The 18,722-nt window shown below is 36.8% G+C and overlaps 1 protein-coding gene across 2 annotated transcripts in view; it reads right to left on the bottom strand.

The window, feature by feature from the left end:
• KIAA1324L (KIAA1324 like) overlaps positions 1-18,722 on the bottom strand; it is a 177,430-nt gene that overhangs the window by 19,822 nt on the left and 138,886 nt on the right. For both annotated transcript variants that reach the window (XM_025379490.1, XM_025379491.1), the window contains 6 exons: positions 16,499-16,636; positions 14,725-14,988; positions 13,524-13,697; positions 10,179-10,368; positions 8,810-8,906; positions 8,051-8,152 (listed from right to left, as the gene is read on the bottom strand). In XM_025379490.1, coding sequence (XP_025235275.1) covers positions 8,051-8,152; positions 8,810-8,906; positions 10,179-10,368; positions 13,524-13,697; positions 14,725-14,988; positions 16,499-16,636 — 965 coding nt within the window. The remainder of the gene's footprint in view (positions 1-8,050; positions 8,153-8,809; positions 8,907-10,178; positions 10,369-13,523; positions 13,698-14,724; positions 14,989-16,498; positions 16,637-18,722) is intronic.

Raw genomic sequence — 18,722 nt, 5'->3', positions numbered from 1 at the left:
AGTCCCTATGCCATATGTCAGGGCTAAGAACAATGACAAATAGTGACTCTGGGGAAAATGGCTTAACTCTTATCTGCCTTAATTTCTCTGTTTCTAAAAAAAAAAAAAAAAAAAAAAAAGGTAATGAATATACTCAGACTGAAACAAAGACAGGTTTTTTTTTTTTTAAATCATGCCACATAAAATATCCATACTTTCCCCCTTCTAGATTAGTAAAAAGCAACTCAAATTTTTTCTTTTTTAAAATATTGGGTAAACAATGAGAAAAATATTCAAGAGTACAATTTCCTGTTCATTTAGTGAAAATAGCAAAAGTGCTCTCCAGTTCAAATCTTCCTCCCCAAATTATTCTATATTTTATTTTCCAGAACAGTGAAGTTTTGAGTAAGAAAAAAAAAAAACCAGTTTATCTTGGGAAAATAGAAGAGAAAGTCTGTTAAAATCTGAGAAAAATGAACTCTATAAATGAAAAAAAAAAAGGAGAAAACTAATCAAAGTTGCAAAAACTTCTAAAGAAAAGATCTGGGTTACAATTCTAACTGGACACTCAAATGATTATGTTTTCCTACAAATGACTTAACTCCTTCTTTCCCCTGCCACTTTTTTGTAATTTGTCAAAATCAAATGTCTGCTATACTGCCTTCACGAGGTAGTTATAATGGATAAAATGAGTGAACAATTTTGGAAAGTTTAGAGCAATGAAAAATATAAAAGACTATTAGCAATGCATATCACTTTCTAAAGAACTGCTAGAACCACAGAAACTGCAACAACAAAATCACGACACTGATGTAATTTGTAAAGCTGCTGTTGGGTGTCAAAACACTATAGTGCCTTTCCTTGGTAGACTTCATTTTTTAAAAGATAATCTTAGCTTTACTCAAAGTAGTTTACCTTAAAGTCAATTATTTGATTCTTTTAACCTGATGAATCATTTAAATTGTGGAATATCCAAATTTAATTCTTTGTTATAAACCTAAATGTCATAATTTAAATCAGTCCTTCCATATGAAACAGGGATGTATGAAGCAATAATAATTTGAATAGCACTTATTTTTAGTATGAAAATAGAAAAAAAGTATAAGAGAAAAACAAATATTTTCTCTTACCAAGAAAACAGAAAAACAAACAGTAAAATAGATAAATGTTTTATTGCCAAGTACTTGAAATACTTTTCCCTTTGATTACTTGTCCTATCATCATCTCCAGCCACCTCCTCCAGCTTTTTAAAGCTGGAATGCAGAGGTACCACAAATTGTGCTTCTTTTATAATTTTTGGTTTATGCAGTCACCATAGGAACCAGTGAATAAATATCTAAAGAGACAGTACACTGTCATGGATAGCCGGGGCATTCCAGGCTAGGATTCTACAGGATTGCTGGATGTGCTATGAATTCTAGGTAAAGACCGATTCAAAGGACAACCAGGTGGACCTTGATTTGGTTTTATAGGTAAGTGAATAAGAGACTTCCCGGTTTTCTTATTTTACTTCAGGATTGCCTTATGAATCTGGGTGGCCCTGGCAATATGTAAGAATTCACATTAACTTTTAGGAAGTTAGGTCTTGGATTCTAAAACGGGATACATTCCCTGAGAGATAACTGGACTGAGAGATGAGCTATTAGTGTCTTCTTTTAAATAAATCTTTCCTAAAGTAGGATCTACTTGGTTTGTGTTATGAATTCGTGGAGAAGAATCTTTTCTTATGAACTATTATTACTTAATACTGAACCTGTTATTAACTGTTTGCATAGTTATAATTCAGTACAAATTTGTTTCTCCAAAATAGAAAATACAAAGGTTAAAACACATATATCTATATTGTCAATATGTTTCTGATCCCTCTGGATTTTGTCTGAGGAGACTGAGGGGAACGTTTTGTGTACCTAGAAAATTTGTCAGTTGAGTTATCCTCCAGGATAAACTATTGTTGCTGAGTTGCTTTCGCATGGAGCTTTTCAGTGAGCTCCCCATGTTGGGGTATTCAAACTGGCTTCAGTGCTGTCTCTAACCTGCTGCTGGTAATTCCTCTCACCTTTGGCATCTCAGGAGACTCAGACTTTCTCTGCTGGGGATGGCTTGTCCCCTCTTGTATGGGGCCCAAAAAACACTACTGCATCTTGTTCAAAAATTTTTTTGCCCTGAGGCTAGAGATTACAAATTGTTTGTAAATGTGTCTTAGTCCATTCAGGCTACTATAACAAAATATATTAAATTGGGTAGTTTATATATACTTCTTACAGTTACAGGCTGAGATGTCCAACATTACAATGTCAGCAGATTCAGTGTCTGGTGAGGGCTTGCTCTCTGCTTCATAGATAGCGCTTTTTTGCTGCATCCTCATGTGATGGAAGCGGCTAGCTAGCTCTCTGGAGTCTTTTTTTTTTTTTTTTTTTGAGACAGTCTCATTCTGTCGCCCAGACTAGAGTGTCATGGCCCAATCTCGGCTCACTGCAAGCCTCCCCTCCCAGGTTCACGCCATTCTCCTGCCTCAGCCTCCCGAGTAGCTGGGACTGCAGGCGCCCGCCACCACGCCCAGCTAACCTTTAGTAGAGACAAGGTTTCACCGTGTTGGTCAAGCTGGTCTCAAGCTCCTGACCTCATTTGATCTGCCTGCCTCTGCCTCCCGAAGTGCTGGGATTACACGCATGAGCCACCATGCCTTGCTTTTTTTTTTTTTTTTTTTTTTTCCTTGAGACAGAGTTCTGATCTTGTTGCCCAAGCTGGGGTGCAATGGCGCGATCTGGGCTCACCACAATCTCCTCCTCCCGGGTTCAAGTGATTCGCCTGCCCCAGCCTCCCGAGTAGCTGGGATTACAGGCGTCCACCACAACGCCCGGCTAATTTTGTATTTTTTAGTAGAGACGGGGTTTCTCCATGTTAGTCAGGCTGGTCTCGAGCTCCCGACCTCATTTGATCTGCCTGCCTCCGCCTCCCATAGTGCTGGGATTACAGGCATGAGCCACCGTGCCAGGCCTGGAGTCTCTTTCATAAGGGCACTAATCTCATTCATGTGGGGAGAGCCATCATGATCTGATAACCTCCCAACACACCATCTCCTACTACTATCACCCCAGTATTAATGGTATTTCAGCATATGCATTTGGGGAGACACAAACATTCAGACTGAGACAACCAAGTAAAAAGGGCTCCACAGAAAACCTCCAATCAGCCTGTCACTGGAAGAAAGGGGTGGGGCCTTGGGAAGTTTGCGCCCTTTGCAGGGAGAGGAGCCTGGCCCCTCCTGTTCCTGGGTGGTAACCTAGGATTCAATCTGTGAGATGGGGGCTTGCTAACAGGAACCCCTCTCATTTGGCTGAGTCTTTCTCCTTTTCGCCCAATAAATTCCATAGCCCCTCACCCTTCAAAGTGTCTGCAAGCCTACTCTTTCCTGGATGTGTGACAAGAACCTGGTGTTTTCTACAAGAATATCACAACAGATTGAGTATGAATGTAAGATTTTTTATGCATAGTTCTTAGATCCAGGTTTACAAAATTCTATCAATCTCCTGCAAAAACCTCCCTGTCTAAAGACTCTATGCTGAGTTAACTATCAAAAGCCAGCATCAGATCAAAACTGAGATAAACTAAATTAACTGACTTTCCCTAGTTTTATCTTCACATTCTTTATCTTGTTTAATGAAATAATTATCATCCTTATCTCAAAATTGATCTGAAAATTTTATGAATGGTTTCAATTTTTATATCATGTCTTAAGATTATTTATTAGTGTCTGAAATGTATAGTTTTAGCAATTCTGTTTTAGTTTTTTCATTTCTTGATCATAATTGATTTTAGCTGTTTTCACTTATGCTCATAATGCTTCTATATGCCTTTTTACTTTTTAATATTCTAGGAACATATTTAGTTTTAGTCTTTTGAGTTAAATTGTCTTTTTAATTTAACTTGCACAGACTTAGGTATCTATTATCTGTCTATAAATTGTTCTAGGGAAAAAGAAAACAAGAGAACTCATTTTACCAACCATCCTTCCATGTCTCTTAAGAACTGAAAATGGATAATTTGGTTTTAACAGTCCTCCCCCAAAGACCAAAGAAAATACTATATTAGCATCCAATAGATCTGATGAATTTGATAGAGAGACTCTAAATTGGAATCTGTGAAATAAACCCCTGGAGTGTTTGACCCTTGATTATAACAGGACAGAACAGTGAAGCATTCCTTTTGTGAGATTCAATATTCCCAGAGGCTACACTGATAATGAAGATGAATTTGGATTTTGAAGGAGGTTTTGGCAAAACAATTTTAAGCTGATTTATAAACTACTCAAGCAGCTATATATAGTCAGAAGTTGACAGAGAGAAAAAAATGATTTTCCTCTAACTCGTGGCATCAATAAAGACCCTGTTTGAGGAAAGATGACTCATTTAAATGAAGGCACCAATAACCTGTAAATCAGTTGAGTTATCCTCTGGGGTAAGTGTGATATTTGCCTCTAACTTAGTGTGCTTCTTTGCAAATCTCTGCCCAGGAGGAATCGAATGAAAAAATGGCAAGATGAAAGCATTATGGCATGAAAAAAACACACACTTAGAAAATTATTCCATCTTGGACTATGCCACACTGCAGCTATACAACCTGGGCCATCAGTGTTTCCTGCTCTGTAAAGTCAATGTGTTTGACTCAAGGATCTTGTAGATGCTGTGGCACCTCTATTATCAGAGTAAAAATGCTTCCCTTTGTCTGCTTTTTAATAAGACCTTTTTATACCCTTTTCACTAACAGAAATTTCTCATGTTTTTAAAAGAACCCTTTGGACACAATGCTTAGGTCTAAATTCTTCCCAATAAAAGAAAAGCCTTCAGTTCCTCTACCTACCTAAGGTAATGATTAGAGGTTTAAGAAGCCTTTTAGGCAAAGGCTAGGGGGCCATCTACTTAGGGGCATCTATTAATATTTAGGAACATCAGCAGCCTATTGTGCTAGCAGTTTATTCTCTGCTCAAGGTGCAAACTACACTAGAAAGTCTCGTAACTTCACTCCAGCTGTCAGATTACATCTGCCATAAACACTGTACTGTTTTTATCTAAAATGTTTCATACCCTCTAGACACTTTATGGAATTAGAAGTCAACTACATTTGCCAGACCAAATAGACAGGCTGGTGTTTCCAGCTGCAGATGAGAAGGCAGCCCAGATAATTTGCTGCTCCCTCTAATTTCTCAGGTGATACACAAAGAACACACATTTCCCCTTTTCTTTCTTGCCCATTTCACTTTCTATTAAGACTTTCTCACTTTCCCAGGTCTGGGGATCTTAAGACATTTTCCCAGGACACCAAGATATAGAACCCCAACCAACATTGCTCCTGCTAAAGTAAACTTTTGCCTGGCTTGCCAAGATTCTTGGCCAAGCAATGAGAATTCCTGAGAGTGGCATTCCTTCTGCACTACCAAAGTCTCCTTCTGACACTTTTTGGTCAGCATATGAAGCTTCTCAAGGCAAGCGTCTGGTTAGCATCTCCCTCCCTCCACTCTGGAGATCTTAAAGCTGAAAAAAAAAAAGAAAGAAAGAAAGAAAAAAGAAAAAAAAAGAAAGAATGAATGAAAGAAAGAGAGAGAGAAAAGAAAGAAAAGAAGTTCTCTTAAAAAGCAGCCTGAGAAACTGGGCTATGTTGACTTTTTTTTTTTTTTTTCTCCTGTTAGTAGGAAAGAGTTATTCAATCCCACCACTAAAAGAAAGGAAAAAAAAAAAAAAAAAAAAAAAAACTAATAATTTCAGGAAAGCTGCTGTTTCTCGTGTTCTGATCTCCGAGCTCCCTCTTGTGCCCTGATGGGAAATTGATTCAAGAAATAAATAAAGGTCGGCACGTTTAGGCTGTAGTGTTGAAGCAGCTCCCTGAAGCAATGGTCAGCACACTTCAGTGCACATCACAACTCTAAATGAAGATTTATCAAACATGGGTGAAGGACTACACCCTTTAGACTGTCACATTTTAAATTAGCTTTTCACAAAACTAAAATTTGGAATACATTTTGAGAATCTGTCTCAAAAAACAAACAAAAAAAATTCCAAAATGTGAGTTAGGAAAATATCTGGTTCTCAAATTTCAGTAGGCATCAGAATTGCCTTGTGGTTTTTAAAAATGTTCCTGTGCTCAGCATCTAAGATTCTGTATTTTTAGAGACGGCCCAGAAATTAATGTTTACAATAGATATCCCAGGGTATTCTGCTGCAGGTGATCTTGATAAACCCTGGGAAAGATCATTTACTTCCCTGAGTGGCAGATTCCTGGAGGTCAAAGGAGAAACAAGTTTTCCTCTCCTCATAGGAAAAATTCAGTTTCTGCATGCCATCACTTAACTCTAGGAGACTATTTTCCTTATCACAATGAAAGCATCAGAACACACCTTACGAGAGAGAGAGTGACGTGTTTCCTAAAGGACAGACCTAGTCTTCATTAACATCATCTACTTGAGTTAGAGGCCTAGAGGAGGCTTTGGAAGCTATTCAAGTAAACTCCTAGAGACTAGAAGTTAATTGTCAGGGTCATAAAATGACCCCCAGATGTGCTATAGTAAATAGATTAAGCACCTGAACTCAGAACTGTATGGTGGCATATCAGAGAATGATGAAAAACACACGCTTTTATTGCGAGAATCTCTGACCACATCTTTTCTTGGACGTTGGTTTTCTGCCTTCGTTATAGTTTGGAGGCTGGGAGAGGGATCCTCCACCACAGGATGCCCTTTTATTATTATTAGGTACTACTCTTGTTGCATCAGTCTCTCACCTTGAGCAGGTGAAAAGAATAATTAATTCATAGATCTACGAGAAGTGGAAACACGGCAGTTGGTGAAAGAGAATGTCAGTGTGCCTTTATGCCCAAAAATAAGCCCAAAATACTGTGTTACCCCTGTAAGTATTTTTAGGATACACAAGTATTTGAAGCAATGCTTACACCACTGATTTCCAATCCTGATGTGACATAATCAGGACAGGTTAAAATCTCCCAAGGGTTACTATGAAACTATCAAAATCAAAATTAACACGATCATTTTCTTTTTAAAAACATATACTTTTGCTAGTTTGACAGAGGAAAAATATCTGCAAATCAAGCTATGATCCAAAGGTATCTTAACTCAGCCAAGATTAAAAATAAATAATCTGGCTGGGTGCAACGACTCACACCTGTAATCCCAACCCAGCTTGGGAGGCTGAGAAGAAGGAATCGCTTGAGGCTAGGAGTTTGAGACCAGCCTGGGCAATGTAGGGAGATTCCCATCTCTACAAAAAAAAATTAAAAAATAATAATAATGTTAAAAATAAAATATAAAGAAATAAATAATCTTCATACTGAAAAGTGAATATCTGAAAAAAATCAGGAGGCATTCAAGTGTCACTCATGCCATTAAAGCAGTCTGTATTTAAGTTGACAATTCTGAGTCTATAAATTGTTTTCTTCTTGTGTTCCCATCCAAGGTGAACTGCATTATTCAGATCTTGACTATAGAGGGCTATTGCCTTAATGCTAATCTGTGTTAAATAAACCACATTCTATAAGTCAGACTTAACTTGGTAATTCTGCCACCATTAATCAATAAACTGAAGAGTTAGAAATCGATAATACAAATTATCTATCCTGGGCCCCATCCCCTTCCAGAAAAAAAAGCTATGACTCAGAGGTCAGATTACTTGATCACCCAGCTAGTTAATTGTTGATCTAGTACCAAAATCAGGAAAGCTACTAATCCAGCTCTCAAGGAAATCGAGGCTAAACAATAAAATAAATACAGGGACACAAGCAGAATAATTAATTTTATATTGCTTAAATAATTTTCAAAAAAATTAGACACTGTATGCAAACAGGACAAGAATATGTCATACAAGAGGCTAGGAAGTATTTAGATTGTACAAGGACCTATTCCTCTTAATAGACACTCAGCACATCCCTATAAAAAAAAACAAAACTACAGATTCTTCTGTTTTCTTTCTGCTTTATGTTCATAGATAATGTGTTTTAAAATTGTAATGTTCTGGAGAGTTTTTCTTCCTCATAGTAAACACAAATCATATGGAAATAAGGATACCTGGGGACTGAAATCACTCCTGCTCCAGATTTAGTAGGATTACACCTCATTTTCACAGCAGTTGATCGGCCATTAATACAAGATGTTGTCGTTGTAGAAGACCTATTGTAAGCCAAATAATATTTTTAGAAAACAGATATAATACAGATTATAAAGACAAAAATATGTGAATAATTGCTCTCAGGCTTCATGAACAAATGAAAAAGAAAAATGTATTAAAGTTCACTAATTTACAATTTTAATACAATTTCACCTCATTTACTTTCATTGCCTATGAAAAGTTGACTACTTTCCCAGGTGATGTTATCATCAAAGTATTTAGTAAAGATATTATCATTTTAATAAATATTATAATCAAAAATATTCTTAAGGAAAAAAGGACCATATCTACTTACGCTAATGCTTTGATATGTGAATTATAAATAATTATTGCCTAGACAGTGAAATAGTCTCTTTATTGAATACACACACACACACACACACACACACACACACACACACGAAACTATATAAGGCTTTCAAAATATTCCATGTTTCCTACTTTTTACTATATTTCATTTAAGAACCAGTTACTAGTTATTAAGTATAAGCTACATTCTAGGAACCCTCAGGTGACATAATCGATCTTCTCTGCCACAGGAACTCACATCTGGTATATGATTACATACACACAATTATAAATATGTGAGTATTGGTGTTCCGTATATACTAGTTTCTTTTGATTAAAATATAGTCAAGGGAAACAGCATCTTCACTTACTTATAAAAGAAATGCACATCTGGTATTTGGCTTGGTGGAACTGGGAACATATCTTCTTTTATATTAATATTTTGCAATGTGGTTTCAACTGTAACTCCTAGATGATAGTTAGAAAGAAGCTATTAAGCAATATGGAAAATTGATTTTATTTGGTCTCTGTAGATTTGAATAGAAAATAGCTTTAATGACTGTCATTTTACAGTATTTACAGAAATGCTGTATTATATTAATGCATTCATGGTAAAAATAAGAAATTTTCCAAAGTCTCCAGAATGAAAGAGATAAGATTCTACTCCCTAGCTTTATAATTTTGCTTAAGTCTTTTCACTTCCCCAGGTCTTGTTGCCTGAATCTAATGCAAGCAGTAATTCGATAATCTATGAAGTTCTTTTCAGTTCTCTAACATTTCAAAAGTCCTTTAAAATTTTCATTCTCCAGTGACTTTTATCGAATGAATTGGGCTGCTTTGCTAATACAGCTTTTTACTCATATTCAATACAGATGTATTTGAAAAAGCAAAAAATTTTGTGCCCTAATAATTTCCAGAAAATAACTCTGAAATTTGCTTAATCTAGTAAGCAGAAAACTAAGGCTTTTTTTCCCCCTGCCTCTTGTAAGCAAAATAACAGAGCCAAAACAAAAGCAATAAGAGCAAACTTTGCTTCAGAGTTCCCACTCTGAGCAACCCCCACCGCCCCCAGGAACTGACCTTGGTGCTGAAAGTCAATGCTAAATTCCTCTGGAGTCTATACTACAGCAATGTTCTCACATCTGGCCACACATCCGAATCACCTATGAAGCTTGTTAAAACCACAGATTCCTAACCCCCACCGTAGAGATCATAATAAATTTGATCCCTAGGAGTCACTCATTAGAGAGCTAGATTCTTCTTGAAACTTTCCTATGGCTGCCAGGACTACAGAGCCAAAAAGGGAACATGAGGAATGAAACTCAGCACCTTTGCTGTTTGTTACCTGCTTACTTTTGGTACGAGAAAAGATGATGGAAACCGGTGGCATATAAATGATTTAGGTGTAGATTGTGTTTGTTTACTATTCTTATTTTGTTTTTAGTTTTGGTTTTTAAAATTGGTCTGCCTCTTAAACTTCTAGAAAATCTGATGCCAGGCACAGACCCTCAGAAAATGTCATACTTATATATGAATTAACACATAAATGCAGAAGCTTCTCAGAGACTATTCAATAGTCCCCACTAGTAGGAGTTTTTTCACCATCTTACAAAGTGATAATGTAAAATTACCTGTGGGGGCCTTAATCATCTTTTGCAAACACCAATACAATGACAAGTTATCCACAGCATAATTTAAGAATAAATGTATGCATGCATATATGAACCAAAGGAAGCTTACCTAAGAATGTATCTGCCAGAATGATGGATTGTGATGACAAGGCTGCTCGGAAACCCTTACTTTCAGAAGGAATAATTGTTGACTGGCATACAAATGCCCCTACCAAATTTGTGTAATCATCTGACCCTGCCACTATTTCTTTTACTGTAAAGTCTGTTATATTGTTGGTACAGAGAGCCATCTTCTTCCCCTAGGAAAATAAAGTCATAAAAGAAAGTTTTTATTGGATGTCAATCTCTAAACTTAGTCCCAACTAGCTAGTGACCCTAGAACAGCAGTGGCTCTCTCCTCACTGCAAGGATTCTGATTTAGTTGATCGGGTGTGAGCCTTAGCCATCCACTAGTACTTTTTCAAAGCTCTCAAGGAAAGTCCAATATTCAACCAAAGTTCAGAGTCTGAAGTTATAACAAATACAGTAATTCAAGACTATACTGCTCTTCCCACTATAAGCATCATTTGTAATAAATGAAAGTTATCAAGCTTAATACAAGTAATCTATGAAATGTTCAATTCCTAGAATAACAATGCATGCAAAGAGCAGCAAACTGCCGTTTAAAGCTTTAATGCCAAAGAAAAAGAGTTGGTCTTCCTTTTCCTTTATGATCCTATGTGTAGCAGAAAGGTAATGTGAAGGCTAAAGAAGAAAGCAAGTCGTACTGCAGCAAAATTCTAGAAAAACACCTGAATTCTAAATAGTTGGTCACTACAAGTGTCTTTATTCACCTACTCTTAGATTCAATGATGTGTATCTGTTCAACCATACAAGTTAAAGGGAATACAGAGATTTGGTTTTCTAATAATTTAGAAAATAATTGAAGATATAACTTATAAAAATGGAAAAATTGTTTAAATATACTATAGTCCCACTGCAAAGGACTATAGCTTGCTCCAAAATTTCTACAAAGTAAATGTAAAAATAGGAAAACCATTTCACTGGTGTTAGATATAGAGTGTACACAGATGTGTAAAAAGAAAAATATAAAAGATTCTCTTTCTTAATGCAGCTAGCAGACCTAACCTATACATTTTTCTCCCGCTACCTGGCCTCCTCACAACAATAGGCCTTCTCACCACTATATATTTTTTTACTAGGCTTAAATTAAAATGTTGAAGCCAATAACAAATAATGAAAAAGAGCAAAGAAAAGGTACTTAGGAAAGAAAAAGGAAAACAGTGGAAGCTAAAAGAAAAAAAAAAGAATAAAAAGGAAAGAAAGAGATAGAAGCCAAAGGGGAAGAGAAGAGAAGGTGGAAAAAAAGGTAGTGCTAATGTAGGATAAGATTGTGATAGAAGTATGATAGATAATGGAATTAATCTTATTCACTGCTTCCCACACTATCTGGCACATAACAGGTATTTATATTTATTAAGTGAACTAAGTAACTAATCTACTGAGTGTCTTGGATCACCCCAGGTAAAATCAAAACAGGACAACTGTCATACCACGTAAAATGTTATGGATCTTTTTGTTTGAAAACCTCTATGGTCATCAGATCTCTTTTTGTTTCCTTTGTGCAAAGCTTTGCACAGTATCTCATAATGAAGACAATTGAAAATATAGGAGTTAATATGGGAAGTGACATGGAGGAAATGTCTTACTCTGTTTCTACTCTGCATGCATATACCTGTACATACTTCCCAACACTAACCTCATATGTCCATTAAAATATTGGGCATTATGGTCCTGTAACCTCTCACCATTGCCAGTATCAATTAAGATTCCTCTTCTTCTCACAGAAAATAAAATCCATTTGTATGATTTAAGCCTACATTATCAACTGATATTTGGCCCTGCATGTCTCCTTTTTATTTTGAACAAACTTCCTCTTGAAAGTCTGTTTCTTTCCATAATGGTTGAACTAGTTTACAATCCCACCAACAGTGTAAAAGTGTTCCTATTTCTCCACATCCTCTCCAGCACCTGTTGCTTCCTGACTTTTTAATGACTGCCATTCTAACTGGTGTGAGATGGTATCTCATTGTGGTTTTGATTTGCATTTCTCTGATGGTCAGTGATGACAAGCATTTTTTCATGTGTCTGTTGGCTGTATGCATGTCTTCTTTTGAGAAATGTCTGTTCATATCCCTTGCCCACTTTTTGATGGAGTTGTTTGTTTTTTTCTTGTAAATTTGTTTGAGTTCTTTGTAGGTTCTGGATATTAGCCCTTTGTCAGATGAGTAGATTGCAAAAATTTTCTCCCATTCTGTAGGTTGCCTGTTCACTCTGATGGTAGTTTCTTTTGCTGTGCAGAAGCTCTTTAGTTTAATTAGATCCCATTTGTCAATTTTGGCTTTTGTTGCCATTGCTTTTGGTGTTTTAGTCATGAAGTCCTTGCCCATGCCTATGTCCTGAATGGTATTACCTAGGTTTTCTTCTAGGGTTAAATGATCTAGAACTAGAAGTACCATATGACCCAGCCATCCCATTACTGGGTATATACCCAAAGGATTATAAATCATGCTGCTATAAAGACACATGCACATGTATGTTCATTGCAGCACTATTCACAATAGCAAAGACTTGGAATCAACCCAAATGTCCATCAGTGACAGACTGGATTAAGAAAATGTGGCACATATACACCATGGAATACTATGCAGCCATAAAAAAAGGATGAGTTTTTGTCCTTTGTAGGGACATGGATGCAGCTGGAAACCATCATTCTCAGCAAACTATCACAAGAACAGAAAACCAAACACTGCATGTTCTCACTCATAGGTGGGAACTGAACAATGAGATCACTTGGACTTGGGAAGGGGAACATCACACACCAGGGCCTATTATGGGGAGGGGGGAGGGGGGACGGATTGCATTGGGAGTTACACCTGATGTAAATGACAAGTTGATGGGTGCAGCACACCAACATGGCACAAGTATACATATGTAACAAACCTGCACGTTATGCACATGTACCCTAGAACTTAAAGTATAATAATAATAAAAAAAAAAGAAAGTCTTTTTCTTTTTAAAACACAAAATTGACAACATAAACAACAGTACCACTTTCTCAAATAACTTCCTGCCTAAAAAAGAGGTAAGATTGACAACCCTGACCCATTTTTATGAAAACGAAACGTCCTCAAAGCACTTACACCATAGCTCCAAGCTTCAGGTTTCAACTGACTGCGTAAGTGATTTGATACACTGAGAACCAGACAAGGTTGCCCCTGGTGGAGAAATCTGCCAATATTCTAGGAGGCAATAGAGGATCTAAGCAATCAAACTTCAGTTTCTGATACTTGGTTGATATCCATAGAGAATTCACGGGTCCATTAACACAGAAAATATCAACTCGATCAGAGCTGAAATATAGGTCCATCTCACCTTGACAGCCAGAACTCACCTCATGCCCACACAAACTGATATTGAAGAAATGGAAGTATTTTGTTCCTTTGGAGGTGAAGCTGGGGCCATTCATTAATGAGCCCACACTGCTGAGGTTGCTAAAGTCATAGTGCAAACTCTGATTTTCTTTTTCATGGTAGAAAAAGCAGTCACTATAGCAAACCGAATGGTCCTTTGATTAAAGATAAAGAAACGATATAGCAGGAAAGAAAATATTAGCTGCTACTAAAATGTGTTTGAAAAAAGTTCTAGGTGTAAAAACTATTCCAGTAATTTAATCTTAGCTATAATATACTTTACCACACTAATATCAAGAATTTCTAAACTCTAACTAGATTTTTCTAGCCAGAGTTCAGAAAATTCAGAATCTTTTAAAGACAGAGTAAAGTTATCCTCAGGTTTGTTCCTCGTAGAAACTTATTTCTTCAGAGTGAAGAACAATAGTAAGAAATAGCCAAAATTCTGTTATGTAAATTTAAACAGACAGTAAAACTGCTTTGTCCTTCACTCATAATATGGCATCAATCTTTGCCATTAAAAATTGTAAGAACGGTGGCTCAAGCCTGTAATCCCAGCACTTTGGGAGGCCGAGATGGGCGGATCACGAGGTCAGGAGATCGAGACCATCCTGGCTAACACGGTGAAACCCCGTCTCTACTAAGAAATACAAAAAATAGCCGGGCGAGGTGGCGGGCGCCTGTAGTCCCAGCTACTCGGGAGGCTGAGGCCGGAGAATGGCGTGAACCCGGGAGGCGGAGCTTGCAGTGAGCTGAGATCCGGCCACTGCACTCCAGCCTGGGCTACAGAGCGAGACTCCGTCTCAAAAAAAAAAAAAAAAAAAAAAAAAAAAAATTGTAAGAAACACTAGCTGTTCCCAGATGACTGCTACAGCCAGCCTACAGATAGGTAGTTTATTTGCTGTACCTAAACAATACACAAGAAATCAGTTTTAATATTTTGGAAAAGCATTCTTATTTGGGAGCTTTTAATATTTTGCGTCACCAGTAACTAGTACTTTCATGACATACAGTAAGTGTTTAATAAATGCAAGAAGGGAGAAAAGAGAAACGGTAAATTGAAAGTCTTATTTCAGAATAAATAGCAACCTCATAGCTCCCAAAGAAACGTTAAGGAGAACCCTTGAATTTCTCTATTAAAATGTGCTTTCATGCGGATACCTGAAATGCAGACCCACTTACCTGATTGCTTTTACTCCCAGGCCCACATGGAATACAAGCCTCTTTGCCATAGACCTGATGTATAGACAGGTAGGTGTCAGGTGGACATTCCTTGCACTGGTTGGTTTCTTTCTCAATGTAGTGGCCTGGAGGGCAGGGGACACACGATGAACCCGACTGTTCAGAACCGAGGGCACAGGCACGGCATGAGGACGCCACCCCATCAACTGCATTAGTGGCTGTGATAGAATAAATCTTCACCATGTCATTGATGAATCGTCTATTCTAAAAAAAGAGCAGAAAGTAATGACTTCTGCCTTGGGGCTTAGTTGTACAACCAGATTATGTCTTATGTTGATATCATCAAAATAACTAAATAGAGTGTTCCAGCCTAATAGTTTGTAATTGACAATAGATTAATATCACTGCTATTTGGTTCTTCTTTTTGAAAATCTTAAATCTTGACACCAGAAACTAATTTCCACAATAATAGAGTTCCAGGAGTTTTGTCACAATTACTGTGAGATCTGTCACAATTGGTAGAAATTAGGATGCAATTATAGACCTCATATCCAGAAGAACTAGTATAGTTTAAAGACAGGAACAGTTTTTTATCTCCCAACATTGTTTATTCACATCTTAGCCTAAATCAAATGATACAATAGGATGTTGAAAGTGTGGCAGGGTAGAAATGCCTTGGAATGGGGATTAGAAAATCTTGGAAGACTAGGACCTCTAGTCACACACAAACATTAACTGTGTTAAATCAATGCAATCACACAATTTGACTGAGTCTTCCATTCCTTCTCCAGTCCTTTCCCTAATCAACATAAGAAAAGATGTGAACTAGAGAGCAAAAACCTGGGTCCTATTATGATTTTCCTCCTTGTAACACTGGGTCACTTTAAGGTCTGGCTTTAATTAAGCAGTGGGCATCACTCTATCAGCACAGAGCAGTGTTACCCCAGACTACTTAATGCTTTTTGTCTGGGACAAAGATAAATTGAAGGCAAGGAAAGGTTCATGCCCCACAGGACGGTAATCTTAACATTCATAAGGAATAACTAGAGTCAAGTACAATCTGGGGAATTTGTTCCCCACTGAAAGCCTGAAGAGAAGAAGAGAAAAAGCCATACATTTGCCACCATAGCATTACGGCCACTTTTGAACAAGTGGTTTATCTTGTTCTCACCTTGGGAAGGTTACATCTATGGAGATCCACAAAATAAGTCCTGCTACTATTGAAACATATGGTACAATGGAATATACTTAGGGGAGGAATAGGTCTATTCTGGCAGGGAAAATAAAATAAAGGAAATGATTCTGTGTGTTAGCTCAATAGTGTATACATACACATTTTCCAGGCTGTAAAGGAAATATTACTGTAATGAAAAAATAAAAAAACACTAGTTAATGGCTCTTAGATAAACATCAGATGACTCAGATGAAGAGGAAGAAAGTTGCCCATCTTCACAAAGCCTCAGAAAGCTTTAAAAACAAGCTATTTTTAGAGAACTGCAAAATTAGATTTTCCTTCTCATAAGTTTCCAAAAACTATATTTGTTCAGAGTGAAGAACAATTCAAAGACATGTTGTTATTTTATTCCATACATTCTTACTCTCAAAAAATAAAAAAATTATCATTTTTATACCACTGACTCCATAACCAGATTATTCATTCTATATTTTTAAAGAAGCAGTCTTTTCTTCCAAATTTGAGTGATCACTTTGTATGTATCTCCACAAGGGGGCATCATTAGTGTATTTAAAGAAAAAAAAAGTGCTTGGAACTTACATCTTGACCCTGATTAGTTCTCTGGAATGCCCATGTAAATGTAAAAGTTGCATTCTTGAAGATGATATGGGTGTAAGCTTGTTTTTCTTTGGTTCCACCCCATGATTCTACCACATTCGTACTTTTTCTATTAATATCCTAAAACACAGTGGAAAAAAAATATTAAAATAAAACACAAACTCAACATTAATATACCTGTGTATATATTACAAATGTATTTATATTTAAAGTAAACCAATTAGAGTTTATGACTATTTACAAACAGAGCATGTAATCCCAGAACTCTTAAAACTTACCTTCAAGTCTGCACAAGCACCTCACTCACTCAGTAATCACAATATATCAACCACATTGTTCATGTAACTTGAAAGAGGTCTCAAATCATAGTATGTTAAAGGGTTGGGGTTTTTTGTTTTTATTGTCTATTTTTGTTTCATGTGTGTGATCTGGCTTGGGATATATACTTAGAAGAGGAAACATAACTCCTCAAACTTCTTACAATAAACTTCTAAGATTATCATTGAATGGAAAGGCTTGCAATTTTTTATCTTTTTCCTTCAGAGATTCTGATAGGGAGCTCTTACATAGGAATTCCAAGTTCCCCTGAATTATACTTTCAAGTTTCAGGGTTACTTTATCCAAGTGCATGTTAAGCAGAACGTTATTTTACGTTCATGAAATCCTCTCTTGCTTATACTTGACTTCCAAAAGGTTTAATTTATATTTTATTTCTTATTTATTTAACTAAATTCAAGATAATATTAAAATCACACAAATTTGTGATATTCCAACTGATATGCTGTCGTCAACATGACTAGAAAGCAAATATTAATAAGGTGACCAGATAATGTAACACACATCTAATTTACATAAAAAGAAAACCAAGCCTAAACCCTGAATTTTCTAATTTTCCTGGCAGAAATTCTGATAGATCACTTAGGAATTTGAATGGGCTTCCATTAATTATCTGGGATGCTGGCAATAAGGTTTCATGAGCTCAAGACAAGTCTCTTTGTTTTTCATCCTTTGATAATATAGGAATCAAACATGTGATAAAGTAATCAAATATGCTCTAAAGAGACACATCCTGAGTTCACACCACAGACAGGAATAACAGAAAATGCTCATCATACATTATAGAAATCCCATGCAACCAAACAATGAAATCATCATTCCCAAAAAGCAGCTCATAATATATCGATAGTGCTTCATTAAACATCATTATGGGTTATAATAAACGAAATGTAATGCATTAGTGCACATAATACCACCTTAAATTTGTGAAGCACTACGTGATATTCAAAGCATTTTATATATTATTTAGTTTGAGATCTCCAAAAGTCCTGTGAGAAGATCAAATCACACAGAGGAAAAAAAAAATGGCAGACTTTGCTAAAAGCTAAAAGCTCTAGGATTGATTCAACAATATAAATATCATGAGATCCCTACTCTCAGGGATGCCTGGTTGAGTAAGAGAGACAAAAACATAAATAAGTTCACATAACTAAAACAGGGATTTTTCAAAGGGTTTTAGAAGCACACAGGAGAGAGTGGCTAACTTGACTGAAAGGAGTAAGAGAGAGCTTCTGAGAAAAGGTGAAGTCTGAGCTGCCACTGAAGTATGATTGGGAGTTCACCAGACAAAACAGCAAAAGGAAGAATGTCATTCTAGCTTAGAGTGTTAACACATAGGGAATGAAAAAGTACAGAGTGTTTCACTAACACCAACAAATTCAGGTGACTAAAGAAAGGTGAGTCATAAAAGCAGGTTTGGAAACAGAGGCTGGGGAAAGAATACAAAGAGCCATAGAAACACCATGTTACAGAATTTGAAGTGTATTCAGAGGCTGTTGGTTCTCAAACTCTAAAGTATTTCAGAACCACCCTCAATGCTTGCTAAAATACAGATTGCTGCGACCATAGAGTTTCTCATTCAGTAAGACTAAGCTGAGACCCAGAAATATGCATTTCTAACAATTTCCAAGGGGACCCAGGTGGTGCTGGCCCAGGGGCCACACTTTAAGAATAATTGCTATAGGCCATAAAAAGCACCAAGGGAAGGGATAGCTTTGTTCTTCATGCCTCTACTGTTCAATTTTGGGGGGTTTTCTTTGTTTTGTTTAGTTTTAGAGATGGGGACTGTTGCTCAGGCTGCAGTGTAGTGGCATGATCATGACTAACTGCAGCCTCGACCTCCCGGGCTCAGGTGATCCTCCCACCTCAG

This window comes from Theropithecus gelada, chromosome 3 (assembly GCF_003255815.1).
Source record: "Theropithecus gelada isolate Dixy chromosome 3, Tgel_1.0, whole genome shotgun sequence".
NCBI classification, from domain to species: Eukaryota; Metazoa; Chordata; class Mammalia; order Primates; family Cercopithecidae; genus Theropithecus; species Theropithecus gelada.
The sequence above is the reverse complement of the archived record's forward strand: the minus strand, read 5'-3'. Positions and strand labels throughout refer to the sequence as shown.